Here is a 23,263-nt window from a genome sequence, read left to right as displayed (position 1 = left end):
ATTTTTCGTTGGTCATATCACTGGCTTAGTTACCATCTGGTCTTCCTTCCCTCTGTGTTCAGGCTGTCAGTGCAGAACTTCAACAACGGGCGGAGGTTCTATCTCAGCTGGAGGCACACTCCCAGGCAATGGCCCAGTTTGTGTCCTCAGGGGAGGCAGCTCGCATCAAGGCCCGCCTGACCCAGATTGGAAGGTACTGGGAGGAACTGAAGGAGAGCGTGCAGCAGGTTGACGGACAGCTGGAAGAAAGCTCCTCTCACCAGCAGAAGTTCAACACCAGCCTGCAGGAGGTACTGTACATACTGATACATAAAGGAATTGATGTTAGATATTAGTTGCTAATAATAAGCACCTAAGCACTATTGTATCGGACGGTGTTGCACAGCGAAAATAGCCGATCTACAAACGTTGTGAGCTTTGAAAAGTTTTGAAAATCTTTGAACGTTTGGGGGGGGAATAATCTTTTGAAAATGATGGGTACATGATGCAGTTTGTGGTCCCCGATATCTTCCAGGCACAGACAACACTTGGTGACTTGCATATAAAACTAGAACATCCTGTCACATCATGTGACTCCTCATCAGAGACATATAAAGCTCTACAGAACCACATGGTAATTTGTAATTACATTTTCTTTACATTCTCTTCTATTCTCACCTACTATATTTGGAAGTAAACTCATGTTCCTCCTCTCTATATCAGCTTTCTTTTCAGTTAATGTAATGTAACTCTGTGTTGTGTTTCCCCAGGATGTATATCAGTGTCTTGAGAGGCTGAAGTCGGCCTTGCTGTCACTGTCTGCTGGGGCCAGAAGACTCAGTGACAGGGAACATGCAGAGAAGGAGGTTACAGCTCTACTAACCAGCTATGAACAAAATATACACCAGGCAAAAGATAAACAAAGCACCCTGGAGAACCTGCTGTCTCTTTGGCAAAGGTAAGACATGTTAAGACAGTATTAGTATATGGACACACACACACACACACACACACACACACACACACACACACACACACACACACACACACACACACACACACACACACATAGGATTTTGCTAGTATGCAGAAAAATCAGGGTGTATTGATTGAAACATTGCACCATGTGCTCAGATAGTTGCCACCTGACCCTGCACATTTTGATAAGTTCATGTAGAAATCAAATTCATGGGCATATCTATTGTTGCATTTCAGGTATGAGAAGGATCGCTCCAACTTTGTTTCCTGCATGGAGAGAAGTGAATGTGCATCCAAACCAGAGAGCCACGGCCTATCGGCTGATAAAACCAAGCTCCAGACTGAGATACAGGATTTGCAGGTACAGTACATAAACATATACATATACTGTAATTAAAAACATAATTCAATGTAATTCAATGTACAGTTTACAATGAATCAAATACTGAGGAAAAACTCATGATCTTTGCAGGGAATGCACCATGAAGTGAGGTCCCTGGAGCCCCTTCATGCTGGACTGGTATCCATGGAGAGATCCTTGTATCCAACAGCTTCAGAGGAGAGGGTAAAGCAGCTTAAAGGAGACTTAGAGATGCTGCAGAAGAGACTGCAGTGTCAGAATGAAGCCGTTCCTCACAGGTAAGATTGATTCTCACTGCAGAGAAGCTTTGCCATTCATTTAGGCCAAACTGTAGTTTCACATGGCAGGTTAAGCTTAAGATTCTACACTGTGAAATCTTGAGTCTTAGTTTAATTCTGAGAGTGTACAGTTGTAATTAAATGGACGCATAATAATTACAAATGGATAAGTGAATGAATAAACACTATATTCTACTGTACTGTTCTGGCCCAGATGGTTGCTTGTACCATACCGGTCAAGTAGTATTTGTGCATAACTCTTAGCATTTCATTTTTTAACATACTTACTAATTGTATTGTTGCGGTACACAACAATTAAAATAATGTCAGTAAGCTATTCATTTGACAAATAATCTAAGCTTATTTTCAAGCCCTATCCACATCCTAATGTGACTACATTTTGCAAACACTTCTTATTAATGTCTTCACATTTACCTCACCACATTCCCATCCTCTTGACCAGAATCCGAGAGCTTCAGAACCACCTCTCCCACATGGAGCAGTTTGACCAGACCCTGCTGAAGTTCTCCCAGTGGAGTGAGACCATGCTTTCCTCTCTCCATTCAGCCTCACAAATCAACACCACCAACCTGCAACCTGCTGTGACCCATGTAAAGGTAAGAATGACCCCTCTCGAGTATGAGTATGACAAGAACAAAATATCCGCCATCACCATGTGGATTTGGTGAGATGAAATAATTGTTCACGCATCCAGAAGAACTCACAGTGAGTGAGCAGGTAGTGGCTTCAGTGTTTTCCTGTATTGTCTGTGGCAGGAGACCCTGGCAGCCCTGCAGGAGCAGGCTGGTACGAGGAAGAGCTTGGAGCAGCAAACGGAGAGACTGTGTGGATCCTGTGAGCCTGGCGATGCCCAACTCCTCCAGAGCAGGCTGGAGAGCTGTCTCCAGCCGTACCTAGAGGCCCAGCATATAGCCGATCTCCAGCTAGAGTGTCTCGCGAGACTGGAAGCGTTTTTGCAAACCCATGGAGCGGCAGCGGGGGTCCTCCAGGGTCTGAGACAGACTGTGGAGAGCGCTGGGAGCTGGGACCGGGGCAGGGTGGAGGAACTGCAACAGGAGCTGGCCACCATTGTGCCCGACATCAGCCAACTGGAAACACTGGCTGTCGGCCTGGACAGCAGCCTCTGCAAAGGTCACCTCCATATCAGCGGCGATGAGGGGTCTCGGACGTCATGCCGCGTGCTGGCTGACACTCTTAGCACTGAGCTGGATACAGTAAGGAACCTGCTGGGTACGAAACAGAGTGAAGCAGAAGCCCTGGGGTCTCTGTGGGCTTCATTCAGACAGCGCAAAGAGCAGCTGCTCAAAACTGTGGAGGACATTGAGGATAAAGCCGACCACCAGAACCTCAAAGAACCCAGCCTACATGCTCTGCAGCAGAGGTAACTTCTGTGTTCATTTAACTCTGAGAGTGTACAAATGTAAGCAAATGTACATTTGTACACTCTCAACATTGAGTATTTTACTGTGCACAGAGTTTCTTCTGTGGTTGTTAGATCAACATTACAGTACATCCTGTATCAAGTCAGATCAAAACGTTTTAGAAAACACCTTGGCTTACAACAAACAAACGCTATATTATACAGAAACTAGTCCATACCCGTGGGGGGATATGTGCACATGATCTGGCAACCGGGAGGCAGTTCGTCCCATAGCTCACGGGGCCATCACACAGCTGGGCAGCCGTGACCTTGGCGACATTCTTTTACACAAAAACGCTAATAAACAGCTGAGATTTGGTGAAATCGAAAAACGGGCTTTGCTGTTCCGTGCACATGGTAATGGTCAATGGCTGTGTGCAAATTCATTCAGATCAATTGCTCCAGCCACTGAGGAGAACCGGGCAGAACAAATGTTGGCCTCACCACCTCACCACTACAGAGCTTTGTAGAATTATAGTAGGATAAACTAGCATGAGTGTTTTTGCTTGCATCTGTGTAAAGTATGTTTGTGTACAGTCATATCATGCACATGTGGAAGCATGTACTGTATGCATGTGTTTGAACATATACTGTATGAGACTGAGAAAAGCAACATTTTCCCCCTCCATTTGCCAGGCTGCGGTTCTTTAACCAGCAGGAGGATGAGCTGCAGTCTCACCAGCACGAGGAACAGTGGCTGAGGGACAAAGGCCAGCAGCTGGCTCAGAGAGACGCAGAGCTGGCTGGAGAAGTGCTTCGAGAAATCAACCTCCTGGAAACCACATGGGAGGACACCAAGAGACTCATCACTGACAGGTACTAGGTCACTCCTGGGTCATATTAAAGCCCACTTCTAGACATTTTTACCTTCTGTTTCTTCCCTAATTTTCTCATCAAACTGCATATGGTTGTGGTTGGAAATAATTTGTCAGGCTGCTACTGCTATTGCCATCAGGTGGACTTAATCAATACTCATGAAGGTGATGTTGAAATTCAAGGTCAAATATTTATTGTACCGCAAGGGAAATTTTGTTTGTAAGCAGTGAAAGCAAGCACAGTAAATCTCTGAGCATAGTTTTGATGGTGGAAGATTACTCGCCTCCAAAATTGTAACGAACTACAATTTACAATTTATGAATTTAATTTGCAGAGATAAAGCATACAGAGTGATAATAAAAAAAATGTGAAATGCTATGCAGCAAAAGCATACTGTAAAAGTATATTTTCTTTTCCACATCTATCACTGATATGTGTGTAAACACATCATTGTAAATTACCTCACTTTCTCACTGGCAGACAGGAGCAGTGCAGTGTTCTTGTGGAGCTGATGAGAGACTACCAGAGTCTGAAGACCTCCATCAACACCGTCATAGAGAATACTGAAGCTATTGTGGAGATTGGCTCCGCTCTGAAGGACCACGAGGAAACCAAGAGATCACTGTCCAAGGTCAGAACTAATGCATATTCATTGTTTGGTACTCATCATGTGCCAAATCTGGTTAAACTCTGTAGCTGTGTAATGTGTATTTAAATACATACTTTTAAATTAATTCATTTCAAATGGAAGGCAGTAAACTCTTTTGTCATCAGTGAATCTTTCCAATATATGAAGTGATGTCAGATGTTCAAAATGTTTCCATTTTCATGTGCAGCATGAGGCAGCTAAGGCAGAAATGGCGAGTAAACAGCGTGAATTGGACCAGTTTTCCAGCAAAGGCAAACAGTTGCTGAGTGAGCTGAAGAAAATTCAAGACTGTGATTCTCAGATGATGAAGAAGGACAGTGAGAGCCTGGTGGATCAGTGGCTCGATGTAAGTGAATGGAATAACACTCAGAGTAATTGGAATCACAATAAGATTAAGTCCATCTCTCCGGGTCAGGGCAGCAACAGGGGAAGCAGAGCACGCTCTTCTCCTCAGCATCTCTTTCAAGATGGACATGAGGGAAACCCAAGGAGCTCCTGGGCCACCTTGGAGATAATAGTAATAATACTGTCTCCTGGGTCTGCCCTGGAGTCCCTACCTGGTTGGCCATGCTTGGTACATATCCAAATAGAGGCACCAACAGACAAATCTTACTACCTCAACTGAGTCCTCTTAACTTGGTCTCAGTTCGCTCATCTCAGAGCATCTCCTATATATCCAGGTCCACACTCTGTAATGGAGGGTGAACCCTATCATCCTGGGAAGAAACTTCTCTCTGTCGCTGAGAGAAGTTTTTGACCAGAGGTAATGTTTGGAACACATATTGAGCAGTAAATTGGAGATGTGATTTGTGGCTCCTGCATTTTCATGATCCCTTTTAACTCGTGAATGAAAACCTCAAGATTAAGTACTGGACTTGGAGGGGGGCAGTCTGCTTCCTTGTCAGAGTCTGAGTCCTGACGTCTGATGCAAGATTGTGTACAGTAACCAGTAATAATTGATTATTATATTATTATTATTATTATTAATGATGTATATTAATAGTATAGTGATACTATATGGAACAAATCTCATCGTAATTGTTGATAAAAATGCTTAAAGTATTAGTTTAAAGTACTATAAATGTAAACAAATACATCTTTGTGTTTAAATCTGGAGGGACTGCAGCTCAATTAATGTCTCCTGGATCACTGAGTTTCTCACCTTATAACACAAGGTGAACACTGTGACGACCATACTGTAGATAAGATTGGAACAAACATTGACTCGAAAATTGAGAGCCGTGCACGACCATGATTTTACCACTATATTATCTAGAATGTCTGCACTGCTGCAGCCCATGCACCTAAACAACAGTAAATCACAGAATCCATTTTCCAAAGACAAAAGAACATCTCCCCTTAAATGAGACAAAGCACACCCTTGTCAGACTGTGATACCAATCTAAATAGTAAATTGTGCATTTATATAGGAGCTAAAGCACCTTTTACAATGTGCATCACATTCACTCTCACACACACGCACGCACGCACGCACGCACGCACGCACGCACGCACGCACACACACACACACACACACACACACACACACACACACACACACACACACACACACACACACACACACACACACACACACACACACACACACACACACACACACACACACACACACATTCACACACTGAGGAAACCATTCAAGGCACCAACCTGCTCATCAGGAGCAGTTAAGGGTAACATAGGTTGAGCTAATCCCAAGAATGTAAACAACTGTCACTCAAAATGTTTAAGGAGTGAATACCAACAACTACAGTAAATACCTACATTTATTGTACTTGGAAATGTATGTTACTGGAATTATTACTTTTAGTGTAAATTTAACATAACATTAATTGCCAAGTAAAATAAAAGTAAAAGACTTGACTTGGTGTTACTTTACATACTTTGTGCACTTCCCAAGGGCTTAGCATCATTAGTAGTCTTCTTTACTACTACAGTAGGTGTTTAGTGGACACACATTCTAACTGACTCAATCTCATTTTCAGCTGTCTGAGAGGATAGATGAAAACATTGACTGCCTGAGCCGGAGTCTGGCAGTGTGGGATGAGGTGCGCAAAATCAGTGAAGACGTGGAGAGCTGGACAAGCAGCTGTATGATGGAGCTGAGCGAGAGCCTAAACAACCTCAATGACAGCCAGAAGATATCTGCGAGGCTCTCTGTGTTACAGGTAAGATATGTGGCACACACACTCCCTGGATGCCAATTCAGAACCTCTGCCCAAATTTTTCTCATGGGCCTTTTATAGCGCCACCAGGAGGCCGATTTGTGCAAAACATATTTTTTGACAGTACTCCTACAGATTTTGTCCAAAAATCACACAAATTAGTATGCATTATTCTATAGTCATTAAACGAAACAGGTCTTTCAGATTTTTCCTGATTGGCTAAAAATGTCTTCCAAAGTTTGCAGGAGTGCTCCGTTTTGAACAAAATGCCTCAAATCATGAACACAGCATGCAATTTCCGTGAAATTTTGCACGCACGGAAGAAATACCATTTGAAAAATCTGCCTTTTATACCGCCACCAGGAGGCCGACTTATGTAAAACACATTCTTTTATACTACTCCTTCCAATTTTATCCAAATTTCACGCAAATCGGTACACATGATCTCTATAGTCATGTCATCAATGTGTTTGATTTTTCATATTCCATCCTGATTGGCCAAGATTGACGTCTAAAGTTTGCATTATTGTCTTGTTTTGAACAAAATTCCGCAAATCATGAACGCACCGCCCGATTGCGTTCAAACTTTGCATGCACATTCACACTATGTTGAGGAACAAATGCCACTTTTAACATTGGCCTGTTATAGTGCCACCAGCAGGTCTAATTTAGCAAAACTTATTTTTTTAAACAAAATGCCTCAAATCATGAATGCAGTCAGTGTCCGATTGTCGTGCAAGGCCTAAGAAGAAATCGCACTCTTTTCACATTGGCCTATTATAGCACCACCAGGAGGCCACAATAGCCTACCTGACCTGGCGGAGACCTGTGCTCCGAGGAGCACTTTTTCTAGTTTGTCCTGGTTTGCAGCCCACTTAGATAACTGATAAGGGAGGGAGGCATACAGTGCAATGCAAACACTGAGTGTTTATCATCTCAGGAAAGTACGAAAGTCTAGAAATCCTGTTCTGAGGATCAAGTTCCTGAGAATTATGGGCCACTATGACTCCAGACACATATTACCTCCTCACTGTGTAGCAATGATCAATCGGTATATCACTCTTTACCAGCGATGCAGTTTCTCACTATTTATGTAGCAAGAACATATGCTGACCCTGAGCTATCTATAAAACATACCTTTTGTGTTTTTATTTATTGGCAGATGGAGATGGGTGAGAAGGAGAAGAAACTTGAGACCTTGCAAGGGAAAGTGACAGAACTGAAGCAGCGCAGTCGAAGTCAAGAGACTCCTGCTAAACTACAGGTACGTTATTATTGGTTTTGACCATTATTTAGAGAATTTAGAGATATTTAGGCTGATGTTCACAGCAACTTAACATCCAAGCAAACGGTAGCGCAGATGATGAATGTCTTTCTTAACTAATTACATGATGCAATACAACAACTGCTCATGTCAGGTGCTAGAGGCTGACCTGCGAAAAAAGATCAGCAGTGTTCAGAAGCTGTGTGAACAAGCCAGGGGAAACCTGCGGGACTTCAGCTCACAGAGGAAACAGTTGGAAGACTACATTTCCCAGATGTCTGCTTGGCTGAAAAGTATGGAGGATTCCTTGGTTTCCTCACCCACTGGATCAGACCCTGAGGACATTTGCAGAGTGAAGGTACGAACTATGTGCGAACGCAACTCACACAGCATAACAATGCAAGATAGTGAGGCAATGTAATGCTGCACAACACAACACCGCAATGTAAGACCATAAAATAACGTGACTTCAGTCTGACAACTCATAGACTGAATAAATATGTTTTATTGATCATAAATATAATTATTGAACATAAATATGTGTAGGTATATTTATCATCAAGGCTCTATCTCAATTCAATCATTCCCTGTAAGCATGAACGTATTATAATAAATAAATCATAACAGAATAGAATGCAACTCAAATATGATGCAACATAACTCAACGCAAATGAGTGGAATCTGACTGAATGGAACACTAATAGAATACAACTAAAATGCAACATTACTTGTAGGGGTGTGGGAAAGAATGGATAATGAGCACAATTCTTATCTTCTATGATTCTGCAACTGAAATCTCTATGCAACTTATCAGTGCAACACAATGGAACACAACAGAAAAAGCTGAATACAGCATAGAAATATGCTGCATCAGAGAAATATACAATACAATATTTACATTGCAATTAATGTATAATTATTTATTATTATTATCATTAATTAATGTATTTATTTATTTATTTGGGGGGGGGGTCTACATGTTGATTCCAGGGATGTGGCATATTAGCATATTCATGAGGGGTCGTTCCTGCATGGCATAAAGGCATAATTAATAGATCCTACAATTGTTAATGAGGGCACAGACAGAGCCAAGTTAAAGGTGCTATAAAACTCCTTTATAGATGTTTTTTGGCTGAGAAAAATATTTGACAGGGGAAGTTTGGATGTGTATATTTCGTTCCCAAGAGTTCCTACTGTAACTCGTGGGAATGAGATTAACTTAATTTAAATAAGTCAAAATTCACATTTTTTTCACCAATATCATAAAAAAATGAATTCACCAACCAAACAATTTGTGTATAATAACGATAATAATAATAATTATTATTATTATACGTCCCAGCTCCTCCTTGCTGACTAAGGTTGTAGAAAACACTATGGGAAAAGAGAGAAGTAGATAATGAATTAATCTACTGTACATGACTTTTTCTGGATGACAGGATCTGCAGAAGGAGTTGCAGAATCAGCAGGGAAGCATCGACTCCACCCGGGAGAGTCTCAACACGCTGTGCAGGAAATATCCCTCTGAGGAGCTGGCTGGCCTGGGCTCTGCTCTTACCGACCTCATTAAGAGTTATGAGTCTGTCAACCAGCTTTCGGCCAGGACCCTGGCATCACTGCAGCACTGTCTGCAGCAGCACTTCAACGGTGAGGATTCTGATGACTCACTCTGGAGCAGATGTGTAATTATATTGTACATGGGGGTACTGCACATTAGAATCCTCAGTGTTCATTTAACGCTGAGAGTGCACATTTTGTACACTCGCAAGACATACAAACGGATGAATGAACGGAAGATTTTACTGTGTTGATAAAGTCACATGGTTGTAAAGACAATTGGTACAGAAAATGCACCAGAGAAATTGTCTCCTTCATTGGTGACAGACATGATCCATAAGGCTACACTGAGCGTGTGTTGTGCTCCCATGAATGACTTGAGTAAAATTTGCTGTAGACAGATCTTCATCTATCAATGTCATCTTCTTCGTTGGAAAACATGTTCTCTTTTGTTCTTCAGACCTGGTGCAGGAGTTCCATCGCTGGCTCTCTGAACAGAGGGAGATAGTTAAAGAATGCTCAGACCGATCTGGAGACACGCGCATTGTAGAGCGGAAACTGCAGAAACTAAAGGTAGAAAGAACTGATACAAATTATACTAAATCCACTCTGTGAATATAATATCAGTTGTAGTTTAATTCAGCAAACAAAAATGTATATGACATTTACATGTTAAGCATTAACCACATGAACCCTAGAGTCCCTATTCTGGGCATATCACAATATGTGTTACATTCATTCGTATGATTGATACAGTGGGTCTTTGGGCCACGGACTAATTATTTTGGGTCGCAAGTGAACATTTCCTTTTTTTAATATTATTTCAAATGATTTAAAAAAGTTTAAACAAAATAAATCGTCAATTAAAAACAATTCCAACATTTTGAATTAAATAAATCTAATCATTTCCATAAAAGAATAATTTTAAAAAGCAGATCTACAAGCTCACAATGCAGCGGGAAGCGACACGGTGTGAGCTTGTAGATCTGGTATTTTCACTTGTTTGGCCCCGGTCAAAGGCCTAATTTCTCTTTTGGGTCTTGAGCTAAAAAGTTTGGGAACCACTGCATTAGGCTATTCCGATGTTTATCAAGTGTTTTTTAGATATAGTTGTAGATCATGTATTTTGTAAAAAAAAGTTTGGATATCATGGGTGTTGTAATGGCAATGCCCCTCCTTAGTTAGGGTACCCTGATTTTTGAGGACCTGTGAGGTTCACGCTTGATGTTATCAATCCCTGACCTTCTATCAGGGCGAAACGTTGGTTTCTTAGTATGCTAATAAATTAACCTTTGCGAGCCGTGCAACCTCTTCTTTCATTTTTATGCTTTTGCACCGTGGTCAGCACCTCTGCACTTGTAGATCGGCTATTTTCCACAAATAGATTTGGTGCAGAGGGGAACAAAGGAGGGGACAAAGTATAGACCTCTGGGGCACCACGGTCAATGTACTTATAGGGTTTGAGGTTAAACTGCACATTTTATAATGTATGTAGAACAATTTAACCTCAGATTCCTCCATCTGCAACATTGCAGGCAGCCAATAGTAAGGAACGCAAAGGTCAACTCTGTTGTCCCCATCATACTGATTCTGTCCTCATCCTTCAGGGGGCGCTGGAGCGTGTGGAGGAGGGCGAGGTGCGTCTGACTCAGGTCTGTGAGGAAGGGGAGAAGCTCCTCTTGCACCTCCCCAAGGCCAGTGCCGGACAGGTCCAGCAGCACCTATCCTCCATCCAGCAGGACTGGGACAGTTTTGTAGAACAGTGCAGACAGAACCATCAGATTCTGGAAGACAGTGCATCTCTCATGAAAGGGTAAGATATCCTCCTACAGTACAGCCACTTCAGTGATAGAGCAATGAGTTGCTTTGATCTTCGATTATAATCCCCATAACTCTGTCAGAGTTTTGGGGGTCTGTGGCCTAATGCATACCAAACTTTTGAAATTAAAAGGGTCAAGAACCTTTGATTTACACTGCTGAAGATCTGATCTGCTTAAGATAAAGTAATGGCTAGTATGGAATTTCGATGCCCAAAGGTTTGAGGGTCGTCTGAAGAAGCTGAGGTGGTGGCTGGAGCACATGGAGAAGCGGATGACCACGGATATGCCTGAAGCCAAACAGCGAGGTCCCGAGAAGGCCGTACTGGAGCAGGTTGAGGAATACCAACAGGAGGTGCTCAAAGAAAGGTTCTGTATCTGCGTTTTATATTTCATAATGGTCAATTCAGGAAGTGGAGTGTACATAAAATGTGCCATATACTGTATTGTCTTTTAAACCATACAATTTCTTATGCAAGTATTTGACTTCCTTCCACACACAGGGACTCATTTGAGCGTTTGGGCCAGGAGGGCCAGGCACTGAATGAGGGCGGCCGAGGAGACGGCAGTGAGACACGGGTATCAGCTCAGCTGCAGTCCCAGTACCAGGCCCTGCTGAGACGTGTCAGAGAGAGGCTACGCAGCTGCCAGCTCACCTTGCAGGAACAACAGGCCTTTGAAGAGACACTGCAGACCACCTGGATCTGGCTTAATGGGGTCCAGGAGCGCCTGGCTTCACTCAACAGCACCGTCGGCAATAAAGAGACCCTAGAAAAGAGACTCGGTCTTATACAGGTAAATAACGTAATATCTGGCACCAAAAAAACATCTCAATCGCAGTTTAAGCAAGCTTCCATAACTTTTGCGTTATACAGCAGAGTGAAAATGGCATAATTGTGAACAATATTAATAGTATATAATAATTATATTATTTTCTGAAATCATACATTATAATACCATATGATCATAAAAACATATTGCACTCTGACAGCAGACTTACAGTAACTGCCATGGGTGTCTATGGAGAGCATCTCTAACCATGGAAAATATGTGCCAGTTTTATTGTCTTACCATACTGACCCATACAGATGGATAAAATAATGGTTTATTCATGTACAGTAGTTATGTAATACGCTTCACAAAATCCTTGTCCTTTGCTTCACAATATTGTGTGTTTGTTTGGTTAGTTTGTAGTATGTGCATGATGATTCATTTGTACAATTTAGCTGTCTCTCTTATCCAGACACTTACTTAACAACTACAAAGGGACTCATTGGAGCACGCCCCTACATCCTTTTTTGTTGTTGTGTGTGTGTGTGTGTGTGTGTGTGTGGTGCGTGTGATGATGTCATTGTTTTGGCTTTGTGCTCATGCATGAAAAGGCACAGGGCAAATGCTATGTTAAAGAATGTTGATCGTTCATACCTTGTGTCAATTACGTTTGTACAGGGCCAGCACAACTGTTTAAAATTAATCTGCTCAGGCAGCACTAGTTACAAGTCTTTCACTCCATTTATTTGTAAAGTTATATTCTTCAAAAGGTGGATTATCATTCATTCATAGCATCATATGCTAGCAGAAGGTTGTAGTAGGGTAAAGGGGATATTGGGATTCAGCAATCAGTGTTCTGAAGCAAAAAAGGTTTGAGAACCACCGACTTGCTCAATGACGCTTCAACAGAGCACATGGCTGTTGCAGTTTTTAAAATGTATTTTACCTTTATTTAACCAGGCAGGCAAGATTAAGAACTAATTCTTATTTAGAATGGTCTACACATGTTTACAAGGTTTCTTTTTAATTTACAAGGGTTTAAACCTACAGTATAGACTTACAGTATGGGGCAGTCACTGTAATGCTCATCCATGTTGCACATTCAAAATGGGATCTGGCCCATGTTGTTCTCATCCCCCCTTCCTCTTTTACATGTAGGATATCCTTCTGATGAAGGGGGAAGGCGAGGTGAAGCTGAACATGACGGTAGGGAAGGGTGAGCAGGTCCTTAAGCACAACAGCGTGGCGGGACAGGAGGCCATCCGCTCACAGTTACAGAGACTGAAAGATGCTTGGGCTAACATGCTGATGACCGCCATGAGTTGCCACAGGTGAGAAACCAATGCCCTTCACTGGATCCTTGGTTTACTGGTATTAGTTTAAATGTGCTTGGAGTGTCCATTAAGTGTTTGCCCTGCTAATTACCCACACACCCCCCCCTACAGCCGTCTGGAGTGGACAGTGGCTCAGTGGAGCTGCTTCCAGGAGAACAAGAGCCAGCTTCAACAGTGGATGGAGTCGGTGGAGCAAGAGTTTGGTATGGCTATGCCTCAGCAGCCAGGCCTAAAGGAGAAGGCCTCTATGCTGGAGCGTCTCCGGGCCATCCAGGCTGATGTAGAAGCCCATGCAACAGCGCTGTCACGACTTACAGAAAAAGCTGTGGAGCTGCATGAGAAAACTGCCGACCAAAACTTTGGACCAGAGCCGAGGGCAGAACTCAGCGCTCACTTCGCTGATATCTCCGCTGTTGTCAAGGTAGTTTAGACTTACAGTAGACCCTCAAAAGGTGTTTGTAAGTAATTGTTAGGGTAGTTTTCTTAACCTACTTGGTAAAACGTGATCCCTTCACCTGCCCCCACCATCAGACAAACTATAGTACAGTGTTGGCTACAAATCTCTGGAACTGGTTCTGGAAGTTTCTCTTGTGTCTTGTTGTGATGGAGATCAAACCCTGAAGTTTTTTTGTGACAGGGTAGGATCTTGCACATTAGCACAGCTCAGATACTCCAAGGTATGTTTGCAGTCACAGAAAAGTATTCCAAAATACATTTTCAATACCTTCATGTGATTGTCTAAAACGTTCTGACACTTTGTTGTCCTATGAGACATATTCCACCCTTTGGCAAAAAGATAGGTTAGGTCTCACATGTCTTTTCTCTCTCTGCACTCACTTTCTTGTCTCTATACACTTTCCCTTAAAAACATTATATTTCCAAATGTTCAAATATGATTTGATCTAGGGCCTAGATGTCCAGTCGTACTTGCTTACACTGTCCTGATACCTCTGTCCAAGGGTAAAGTCCAGTCCATGGAGGGGATTGTGTCTGAGCATGAGCAGTACCAGGATGCTGTCAGAGACTTCAATGATTGGCTTATCTCAGCCAAAGAGGAGCTCCAGCGCTGGTCAGACCTTTCAGGAGATTCAGCCTCCATAAAGAGGAAGCTCTGTAAAGTGCAGGTAAGAATTCACAAAGCATGATAGCCAACCTTCCATTACTAGAGTACAACGCATCAGTGCACTTTACATTTGCAAATAAATAAAATATGCTTTAATAGGATTTTTTTTAAAGTGAAGAATTAAATAAAGTCAATATTACAATAATACAGGCATACTGTATGCAAAAAAGGTACTATGATGTACTATCTACTATCAAAGTTGCATTAAACTCAAGCGCAAATTTTGGTAACTTAGGTTTTTTTCAAGTGGAGCTCACCAAAGTGTAGAGTTCTAGACAGCACAGCCTGGTGGGATGGATTAAATGTTCAATAGGGCTAGTGGCAATATTTTATTTTCCTTATGTGCTTTGTAACCACTGGTGTTATCGTTATACACATTCTATGCCCTGCCTCTATTCAATTGTCTTTCAGCTTATGGGTGAGTAGCAAATACAATTTCAGTTGACCATGGCTGTAGTAATTGTGTTGTCTTGTCTCTTCCAGGAGCTCATCGACTCCAAACAACGTGGCAGAGAGAGGCTGAACCGTGTCCAGAGGTGTGGGGCTGCAGCCAGAGACCACACTGCCTCTGGGGGCTTTGAAGCTGTGGAGCGAGAAGAGGCTGCCCTTCTGTCCTCGTGGGAGCAGTGGGAGCGTGGGGCACTGCAGACACGTGCTGGTCTGGAGACTGCTCTCTCTCAGATAGCCAGTTCTGAGCAGGAGTTCAACAGTCTGGCTATCCGGTTGGAGCAGGATCTGCAGGACTTCAGCAGTCAGCTACAGGACTGGCGACTCCGGCTCGCCCAGTCAGAGGGCAAATACAGCGGAGAGGAGGCTGTTAAGGGCTGGCAGATTGCAAAGGTACGTTTTGGCTGACGTAAGGGTTTACTGTATGTCAGGCTGTCAGGCTATATGCAATATTGATTTGAGAACTTTTTGTCTTCCTGATTGAGGAAATATTGTCTACTTTAAAGTGTGGTTCCCAGTGCCGAAATGGTATTATTCTGAATCAGCAAAATAAATCAGATGTCCGTGTCATAGTAAATGAATGATGTTTATGAAATATCCATGAGTTTGGGAAATTCTCACTGTAATTTTTTAAATTCTTGCTTATATTATTATTTTTTTCCATTCAGGATACTCTGGAGGGGCTTGTCAAAGCTGATCCCATGTCTGATAGTCTGAAGACTCAGCTAAATGACCTCTGTCGGTTCTCCAGGGATCTAGGCACACAATCGGAGAGAGTGTCTTCTCTCATCAAAGAGTACAACAGGCAAGTGTCACCAAATACCCTTTACTACACCTTATTGAGCTCATCATGCTTCCCATAAGAATAGAAAACATTACTTTCAATAAAAACCCAGCACTGCATGGCAGTATCATGAAGTGAAAGAGCACCCTAACAATTGAAGGAACAATTACTGGTATAATGCTAGCTGTGGAGCTTGAAAAAAGGCAGTTTATTTTAATAGAAATGTACCATAAATCTTTTCTTTATCTTTCCCAAAGTCTGAGCCTGCAGGCCTCCAGGGAGTGTCAGAACAAAGAAAAGATACTAGAACAGGGATTCCGGTTGGCCTTCAGAGAGTTCCAGCAGTGGCTGGTCAACGCCAAGATTAACACAGCCAAGTGTTTCGATGTACCTCAGAATCTCAGCGAGGCCTCATCCAGTCTCCACAAGATCCAGGTATAACACTGGCTTAAAATGTATGGGGGATCCTGAATTGCTCAAGGACCATCCATAACATGAAAGCTTAATCTTTACATTAGTGTGACTTACAGTGAACTGTAGAATAAGCGAACATTTCGTATCACTAAGATTACATGCAAGAAATAGTAAGGAGTGTAGGGAGTGGGACGGTGGTTCCCTAACAAAAGATGCAGGAAAGTTCTGCATGCTAGCTAGTTTGATAGTGTAAAATCTCCCGCCTGGACTACTGCAACTCCCTCCTTGCTGGTGCTCCGGCATCAGCCATCAGACCTCTGGAGCTTGTTCAGAAAGCTGCGGCTCGTCTGGTGTTCAACCGCCCCAAGTTCTCCCACACAACTATCCTTCTCCGTTCTCTGCACTGGCTCCCCGTAGCAGCTCGCATTCAGTTTAAAACCCTGGTGCTAGCCTATAGAGCAGTGAAAGGAACAGCTCCTTCTTACCTCCGGGTTTTGGTCAATGCCCACACCCCTGCCCGACCACTCCGGTCTGCCACCTCGGGGCGACTGACTCCCTCGCCACTCAACGGTCCTTCTGGTCGATCGACACGGTCACGACTTTTTTCTGTTCTGGCCCCACAGTGGTGGAATGAACTTCCCACTGATGTTAGGACAGCAGAGTCACTGCCCATCTTTCGCCGCAGGCTGAAAACCCACCTCTTCAGGAAACACTATCCTTCCTCTTTGCCTGGCCTACTTGTTGTTAACTAGTTGTACGAACTCTTGTTTTATTTTTGTATTGTTTTATTGGATTCGACTTGTTTAGTCGATACACTTATTTGTTTTAGCTCGTGCTCATTTGATTTTGCCATTTTTGTCTCATCTGTTTAAGAAAGTAGGTAGCTGATATATTGCACTTTTACCTTAGCGCTAGGTATACTCTTGGTTGCTTGTTTTTGCAGGAAATGTACTTAAAACTTCTGGTGATTAGTAGTTTTCGTTCCCTACCTATGTTGAATACACTTATTGTAAGTCGCTTTGGATAAAAGCGTCTGCTAAATGACTGTAATGTAATGTAATGTAATGTAAAATACGAGAACATTGGAAATTAAATACATTCTGTGAAGGTTATTGCATACTGCATAGATAGCTACTGTATTATTATTATTATTATTATAGTAGTAGTAGTTTTAACCACTTTTTCCTCCTGTACTGCTTCTTCTCCATAGGAGTTCCTCAGTGACAGAGAGCAGGGTCAAGCTAAACTGAATGCTGTGGTGGTGAACGGTGAACTGGTCACCAGTATCACTGCTAAAGACAGAGCTGACGCGGTTCGGGCTAAAATGAACACCGCCAGAGAAGACTGGAAAAACCTGATGACCAACCTGCACAACAGAGAAACAAATTTACAAGTGAACATCAAAGCGTTTTTCTCTGACCATTATGTTTGTGCAATGTTAATTATTCATTGAGGGGAAAATCGATTTTGTCTAATCAACTTCTGCTGAAATATTAATTCCAGAAGGAAAGATACGATAGGGTAGATAGATGCATGATGGAATACATAGGCAGATTCATGGATCGATGCATATACATACAGTACAATACAGCAGGTAATACAACAAGTGTTGGATGTAAAACTGCACAGTAGGCACATAGCTAAAAGCTGGAACTTTCTTAAACCTAGCCAATTGACAAGTAGGCAGTGTGACGAGCAGACAAAAAAGGTCATGGCTTTGCGGCAAATAAAACTAATAATAGCACTATCTACGTAAGTAATAACTATTTAATTTATATCTTCCAGAACCTTCTGTGTCAAATGAGAGACTTTGAGGCGAGCGCTGAGCCTCTTCAGGATTGGTTGAATGCAACAGAGCTGGCTGTGAAGGAGAGCAGTGCACGGCTCCATGACCTCACAGCCAAGAAGCAGGAGCTGCATAAACTACAGGTACTGATGCTCATGGATCAGTGGGCTTCCATCACTCTGCTCCATGAAGAACTATTCACCAGCCAGCGTAATAGTACCATTGGCACTGTACCGCCGTCACAACAGAAGCTCACCATTCCAGCTCTGCTACAGAGAGTACCAATCATTAGCGTAGGGTTTAGGTGCTGTTTTCAAAAGCTCTGCAGCTAGTCCTAACCACTGATGGCTTACCTGTCTGCTCCTGCCATCTTGTTTGCTCATCTTGCTACTTTTAACACTGTTTTAAATCAGATCATTCTCAAGCTATTTGTAGCTGATATTCTTCATAGAACCTGCTCAATGCTTCAACCTGTCTGCTATATTTGAAACCTTGATTGCATTTCACAACTACCAACAGCCTTTGTAGACGCCAGGTTTCTTTTCACCATAACATGGGACAGATTTTCTTTTCAGCCTTGTTGCCATCTCTAACCCAGCCTAACATTAAGTGTCTAAAGTCAACTGCCTTGGGTCTGTCTCTATTTTTGCTTGCATGCATCTGTGATAACTTGCTTGTTCTGTGATAACCTGCTTGTTGCTCTTCCAGTCTGTGCTAGAGGAGTTAGCCTCTCTGGAGGTTCAGCTGATCAGGCTGAAAGAGAAGGCCCAACTGCTGTGGGATGAACACGCGGCCGGAAAGGGCTTTGTTCACCGTGTCTCGCAGCTCTCCGCTCAGTACCTAGCTTTAACCAACCTGACCAAGGTACAGTAACACTTGGCTACCAGTCTGCCTACAGTACCTGTCCCCTGGGGTGGTAGTGCTGGAGGAAGGAGACTGAGACACTAGAGTGGATGAGGCCAAGCCCTGATACCTACCTTTCTGTCTTTGGGAGAGAATGCCATGTCAACATTGCTCATTGTACCTTGTAAATCATGACTTCAGGGGTTTTGATAAGATTCACACATTTGGCATATACTTATTCATACTATAATTCACCAAGCAGCACTTACATTTTTACAATGGCACACATTTACCATTGACTCAGAAAATCCTTATGTTTTAGAACAGGGGTTTTCAACCGGTGGTATTGCAGGTGGTCCCTGGCCATGCATACATTTTTTTTTTTTTACTTTTAATAACGTACAGGAGTTCTTACTGTATGGTGTGTGTGTGTGTGTGTGTGTGTGTGTGTGTGTGTGTGTGTGTGTGTGTGTGTGTGTGTGTGTGTGTGTGTGTGTGTGTGTGTGTGTGTGTGTGTGTGTGTGTGTGTGTGTGTGTGTGTGTGTGTGTGTGTGTGTGTGTGTGTGTGTGATATGAAATATGAGCTTACCACAATCCAGTAATCCTTAATCATATTCCATCATATTCAAACAAAATCACTGTGTTTTATTAGATATTATAGCTATTTTCTCCAGCTCCCTGTGGTGCATGAACCCCCTGTGTGGGGTGGGTCTATGATGGACCCACCACGCACAATAGTGGTGGTCCCCAGGTTGCTCTTAGTCAGGATGGTGGTCCCTGGGTCAAAATCAGTTGAAAACCCCTGTTTTAGAAGGTATTATTACAGTACTGTACATACCTGAGTTACAGTTTGAAGTGACATTCTTCCCCATAGAAAGAATGGCTCACATTGGGGCTGGAGACAAGCTCTGTCTTTCTGTTAACAGTACTGTTAATGAAATTGTTAGGGCTACTATAGAATCTATAGAGGATCCTAGTCATTTAACTGACTAGATGCTTACTGTAAATATTGCTTTTGTCTGTCAATATCAGGTTGAATTGTTCATCAAATTACACCATGCAATGCTTCATCAGATGGTAACTTCCTGGTTATTGCCTGCTTTGTGGCTCTGTAGGAGAAGGCTTCGCGAATCGACCGCATCGTCACTGAGCACCAGCTGTTCTCTCAGGGGCTGAAGGAGCTGCAGAACTGGGTGGCTGACACCAGCCACATGCTGCAGACCTACTGCTCTCCCACTGCTGATAAGAACGTTCTAGACAGCAGGATGATCAAACTGGAGGTACTGTATAGACCACTGTTTCCCAAACAGTGGGTCGCGGACCAATTTTTATGGGTCGCCAGTAAATATCATTTTCTTCCTACATATAAAAATAATATTGTTTATTTTAATTGAATAATAAAAAAAAAAAGATTAAAAAAAGTTAAAGTAAAAAAAATCACAACTTTTCATCAATTCCCCCAAAAAATTCAAAAGTATTTGGTAAATGAAATGAAAAAAGCAAATCATTTCCATCTACAAGCTCACAACGCGGTGCTTCGCGGTGATCTGTGCGACCGTGTGTGTGTGTATATATGTGCATTAAATGTGTGTTTTCATGCACCAGGCCTTACTGACTGCTCGCCAGGAGAAGGAGATTCAGCTGAAGATGCTGACAACCAGAGGAGAGTCGGTCCAGAGAAACACCTCAGCTGAAGGAGTGCCTGTGGTCTGTAAACACATCCAGGACCTAAGGGATTCCTGGGATGCCCTCCTCTCTGCTTCCATACAATGCAAAAGGTCATTCTTCCACTATTGAGACTCACTGATGGGGGCTGTCTGTGGAGATATATCAACTGAACACTGAGTTTTACACCAAGAGACTATATACCATATTGTTGGTGTCGGTTGGAAACCTTATATGTTCCTTTTCAGGAAATGGTAAAAAGATTTGTGTTCCAATGGATCCATTGTAGTTATTATTTAGTTACAACCTCTTGCTACTTTTCATTGGTTCAATATTTATAAAACACACACTTTCCAAACGTTTCAAAAATAGCTGATCTATAAGCTCACATGATCTATGAGCTTGTAGATGGGATGCACTTATCTGGATCATGACACTGCTATGATTACTTGTTGACTGGCAGTCACTATCATTCAGCCCTTCCCATGTGACCATGAAAGTTAATTACACACCATCTCATCCAGTCCACCCACCATCTGAAAATGATTCTGTTCCAAGTAGCAGAGTGGAGTTATTTTTTTATTCATTTATTCAATTGGACAGTTTCGTGGATACAAAAATCCTGAGAGCTTCCATTGTGGTCCTTTGATAGTAGAGAAATACAGAAAAAGTAATTCAATAATAAGTGCATTAAAACAATGCATTTATTGTCCAACAACGCAACTAAAATAGCAAAAAAAAAAAAAATCATGGGTACTGTAAATGGAACCTGCTACAACTCAAATATTTGAGTTCATGCCAATAATGAATAGACTAAAATTGGTGAAATCAACAGCGTTACACCAGAGCCTCCTATCTCAGGTGGTCAGTCAGATCAGCGAGTAACAGTGTTGCTGTATTCTGTGTTTTCACAGCCAGCTGGAGGGTTCTCTCTCTCAATGGACCAGCTACCAAGAGGATGTGCGTCAGTTTGTGGCATGGGTGGAGAGAGTAGAGGACAGCTTGGATCCTACTGACAAACAGTGCTCGGAAATGAGAGATAAAACCGCCAATCTGGGCAAAGCCAAGGTACTGCCGTCATCTTACATTTGTAGCAAGCAGGGGTTAGTTTAGTGCATTTGTGCAATACAATGGTTGACTGAGGTTTACACAGTTTGAATTGTGTTGAGTTTGCATACTGTTAATCTTAAGTATTATAGTAACTATTTGGCCCAGCTCTGACAGAAACAAGAAACAAAGTCATGGAAGATGTTGTTCTCCTGTGTTCTTTTTCAGCTGCTGTATGAAGAAGTGCTCAGTCACAGCACGCTGTTGGACACCATCACTACCAAGAGTGACAGTATGGCAGAACACTATGTCACTCAGCTGGAGCTTCAAGACCTGCAGGAGCGATATAACACCGCCAAAGACAATGCCATGGTAATGTCAAGAATTTCATAAACATACCAGGCCGCAACACAATGTCAAACCTTGTGTTATCTTTTAAATCACTTCTTCAATCATTACAGTATGTGTGGCGTTATGTTTGTCCTATTATAGCTAATATCTTCGTATTACTACATGTACTTCTAACACAGAGGGCAGTAGGGAAGGCAGAAGAGTTGGTGAAGGCCCATCAGGAGTACCAGCGTGGTCTACATGCATTTGAGGACTGGCTGGAGGAAGACCAGGAGAAGCTGAGTTGCTACACCCAGCTGGAGGGTGATGTTGACACACTGGAGGAGACACTTCAGAAGCTACAGGTCCAACAAGAGCTCTTCTTTGTAGATAAATGTATTGACTGTATTGTTCATTTTACTCAGAGAGTGTACAAATATGACCAAATGGGGACCCACCCAGATAAAAGCATTATTAAGTTTATGATCAGAGAGAATCAGAGAATCAAACTTTATATCACATTACAAGTAACATGGGTGAAGTTCTTAATTGTGCAGGCCCATCTTAAGAATTTCATGGCGTAATGAAGCACACAGCAACACTGAAGTTCCCATAATACACAGAAGAGAAATTCAAGTGTACCACAAAAATCAAGTCAAGGTTAAAAACAGTAGCTTGTTAATATTGCAGTTATAACGGCTGTAATACAAAGGCTTATTGTACTGTTTATAGAGACCTGACAATACTGATACCCCCTTATCTCAGGAACTACAACTTCACTGTACGGAGGGCCAGGCGCTGCTTAACACCCTGCAGGTCAGCCGAGAGCTGGTCATTCCCTGGGGGGTGCCCCAGATTGAGGATCGGGCCCTGGAGACCGTGCAGCAGGACTGGAAGCTGTACCAGGCCCGGCTCGGCGACACCCGGGCGCAGCTCAACAGTGCTCTGGCAAAGCTCCGACAGATGGAGCAGAAGTTCCAGCGACTAGACAGCTGGCTCAAGGGCATGGAGACCAAGGGGCAGCTGCGTAGCCACCGGCGGTCCGACGCTGCCACTAAAGAGGCCCAGCTGGAGCTGATCAAGGTCAGCAGGGGTTCTCGCGACCATTTCGTCAAGTTTCACTTGACAAAGATGATGAAATGTCAACCCAATGTTGTCTATTGCTGTTACTATCCATGCATGTACAGTTGCACACTCAATATGTTGTCTTTCGACAACATCTTTTGATGTTTGAATCTGTGGTCATGTTCATAATTGTCATGGTCTGCAACAAAGTAATGCAAACTATAGCCTGTCCACTGTGCATTGGAAAATAAATTGTTTGTTTCTCAGCGGGGAACAAAAAAAAACGGTAACCTCACTCAATAGTTCCCCTGAAAGCCAAGATGTAAATCGA

General features: G+C 42.7%; 1 protein-coding gene across 1 annotated transcript in view; it reads left to right on the top strand.

Moving 5' to 3' along the window:
• syne1b (spectrin repeat containing, nuclear envelope 1b) overlaps nt 1-23,263 on the top strand; it is a 117,388-nt gene that overhangs the window by 34,301 nt on the left and 59,824 nt on the right. The window contains exons 33-65 of the mRNA XM_084045307.1: nt 63-290; nt 515-613; nt 750-937; nt 1,195-1,318; nt 1,430-1,596; nt 2,060-2,213; nt 2,373-2,998; nt 3,674-3,853; nt 4,334-4,484; nt 4,690-4,848; nt 6,506-6,688; nt 7,848-7,949; nt 8,104-8,307; nt 9,389-9,596; nt 9,967-10,079; nt 11,114-11,319; nt 11,543-11,692; nt 11,827-12,118; nt 13,253-13,425; nt 13,540-13,849; nt 14,388-14,552; nt 15,035-15,391; nt 15,667-15,803; nt 16,040-16,217; nt 17,407-17,589; nt 17,982-18,125; nt 18,691-18,846; nt 19,941-20,105; nt 20,431-20,603; nt 21,405-21,558; nt 21,766-21,909; nt 22,068-22,232; nt 22,633-22,950. Of these exons, the coding sequence (XP_083901433.1) occupies nt 63-290; nt 515-613; nt 750-937; nt 1,195-1,318; nt 1,430-1,596; nt 2,060-2,213; nt 2,373-2,998; nt 3,674-3,853; nt 4,334-4,484; nt 4,690-4,848; nt 6,506-6,688; nt 7,848-7,949; nt 8,104-8,307; nt 9,389-9,596; nt 9,967-10,079; nt 11,114-11,319; nt 11,543-11,692; nt 11,827-12,118; nt 13,253-13,425; nt 13,540-13,849; nt 14,388-14,552; nt 15,035-15,391; nt 15,667-15,803; nt 16,040-16,217; nt 17,407-17,589; nt 17,982-18,125; nt 18,691-18,846; nt 19,941-20,105; nt 20,431-20,603; nt 21,405-21,558; nt 21,766-21,909; nt 22,068-22,232; nt 22,633-22,950 (6,456 nt within the window). The remainder of the gene's footprint in view (nt 1-62; nt 291-514; nt 614-749; nt 938-1,194; nt 1,319-1,429; nt 1,597-2,059; nt 2,214-2,372; nt 2,999-3,673; nt 3,854-4,333; nt 4,485-4,689; nt 4,849-6,505; nt 6,689-7,847; nt 7,950-8,103; nt 8,308-9,388; nt 9,597-9,966; nt 10,080-11,113; nt 11,320-11,542; nt 11,693-11,826; nt 12,119-13,252; nt 13,426-13,539; nt 13,850-14,387; nt 14,553-15,034; nt 15,392-15,666; nt 15,804-16,039; nt 16,218-17,406; nt 17,590-17,981; nt 18,126-18,690; nt 18,847-19,940; nt 20,106-20,430; nt 20,604-21,404; nt 21,559-21,765; nt 21,910-22,067; nt 22,233-22,632; nt 22,951-23,263) is intronic.

The sequence above is a fragment of the Gymnoscopelus microlampas genome (assembly GCF_963454915.1).
Source record: "Gymnoscopelus microlampas genome assembly, chromosome: 20".
In the NCBI taxonomy this organism is placed as follows: domain Eukaryota; kingdom Metazoa; phylum Chordata; class Actinopteri; order Myctophiformes; family Myctophidae; genus Gymnoscopelus; species Gymnoscopelus microlampas.
This window is presented reverse-complemented; position numbering and strand designations above follow the sequence as displayed.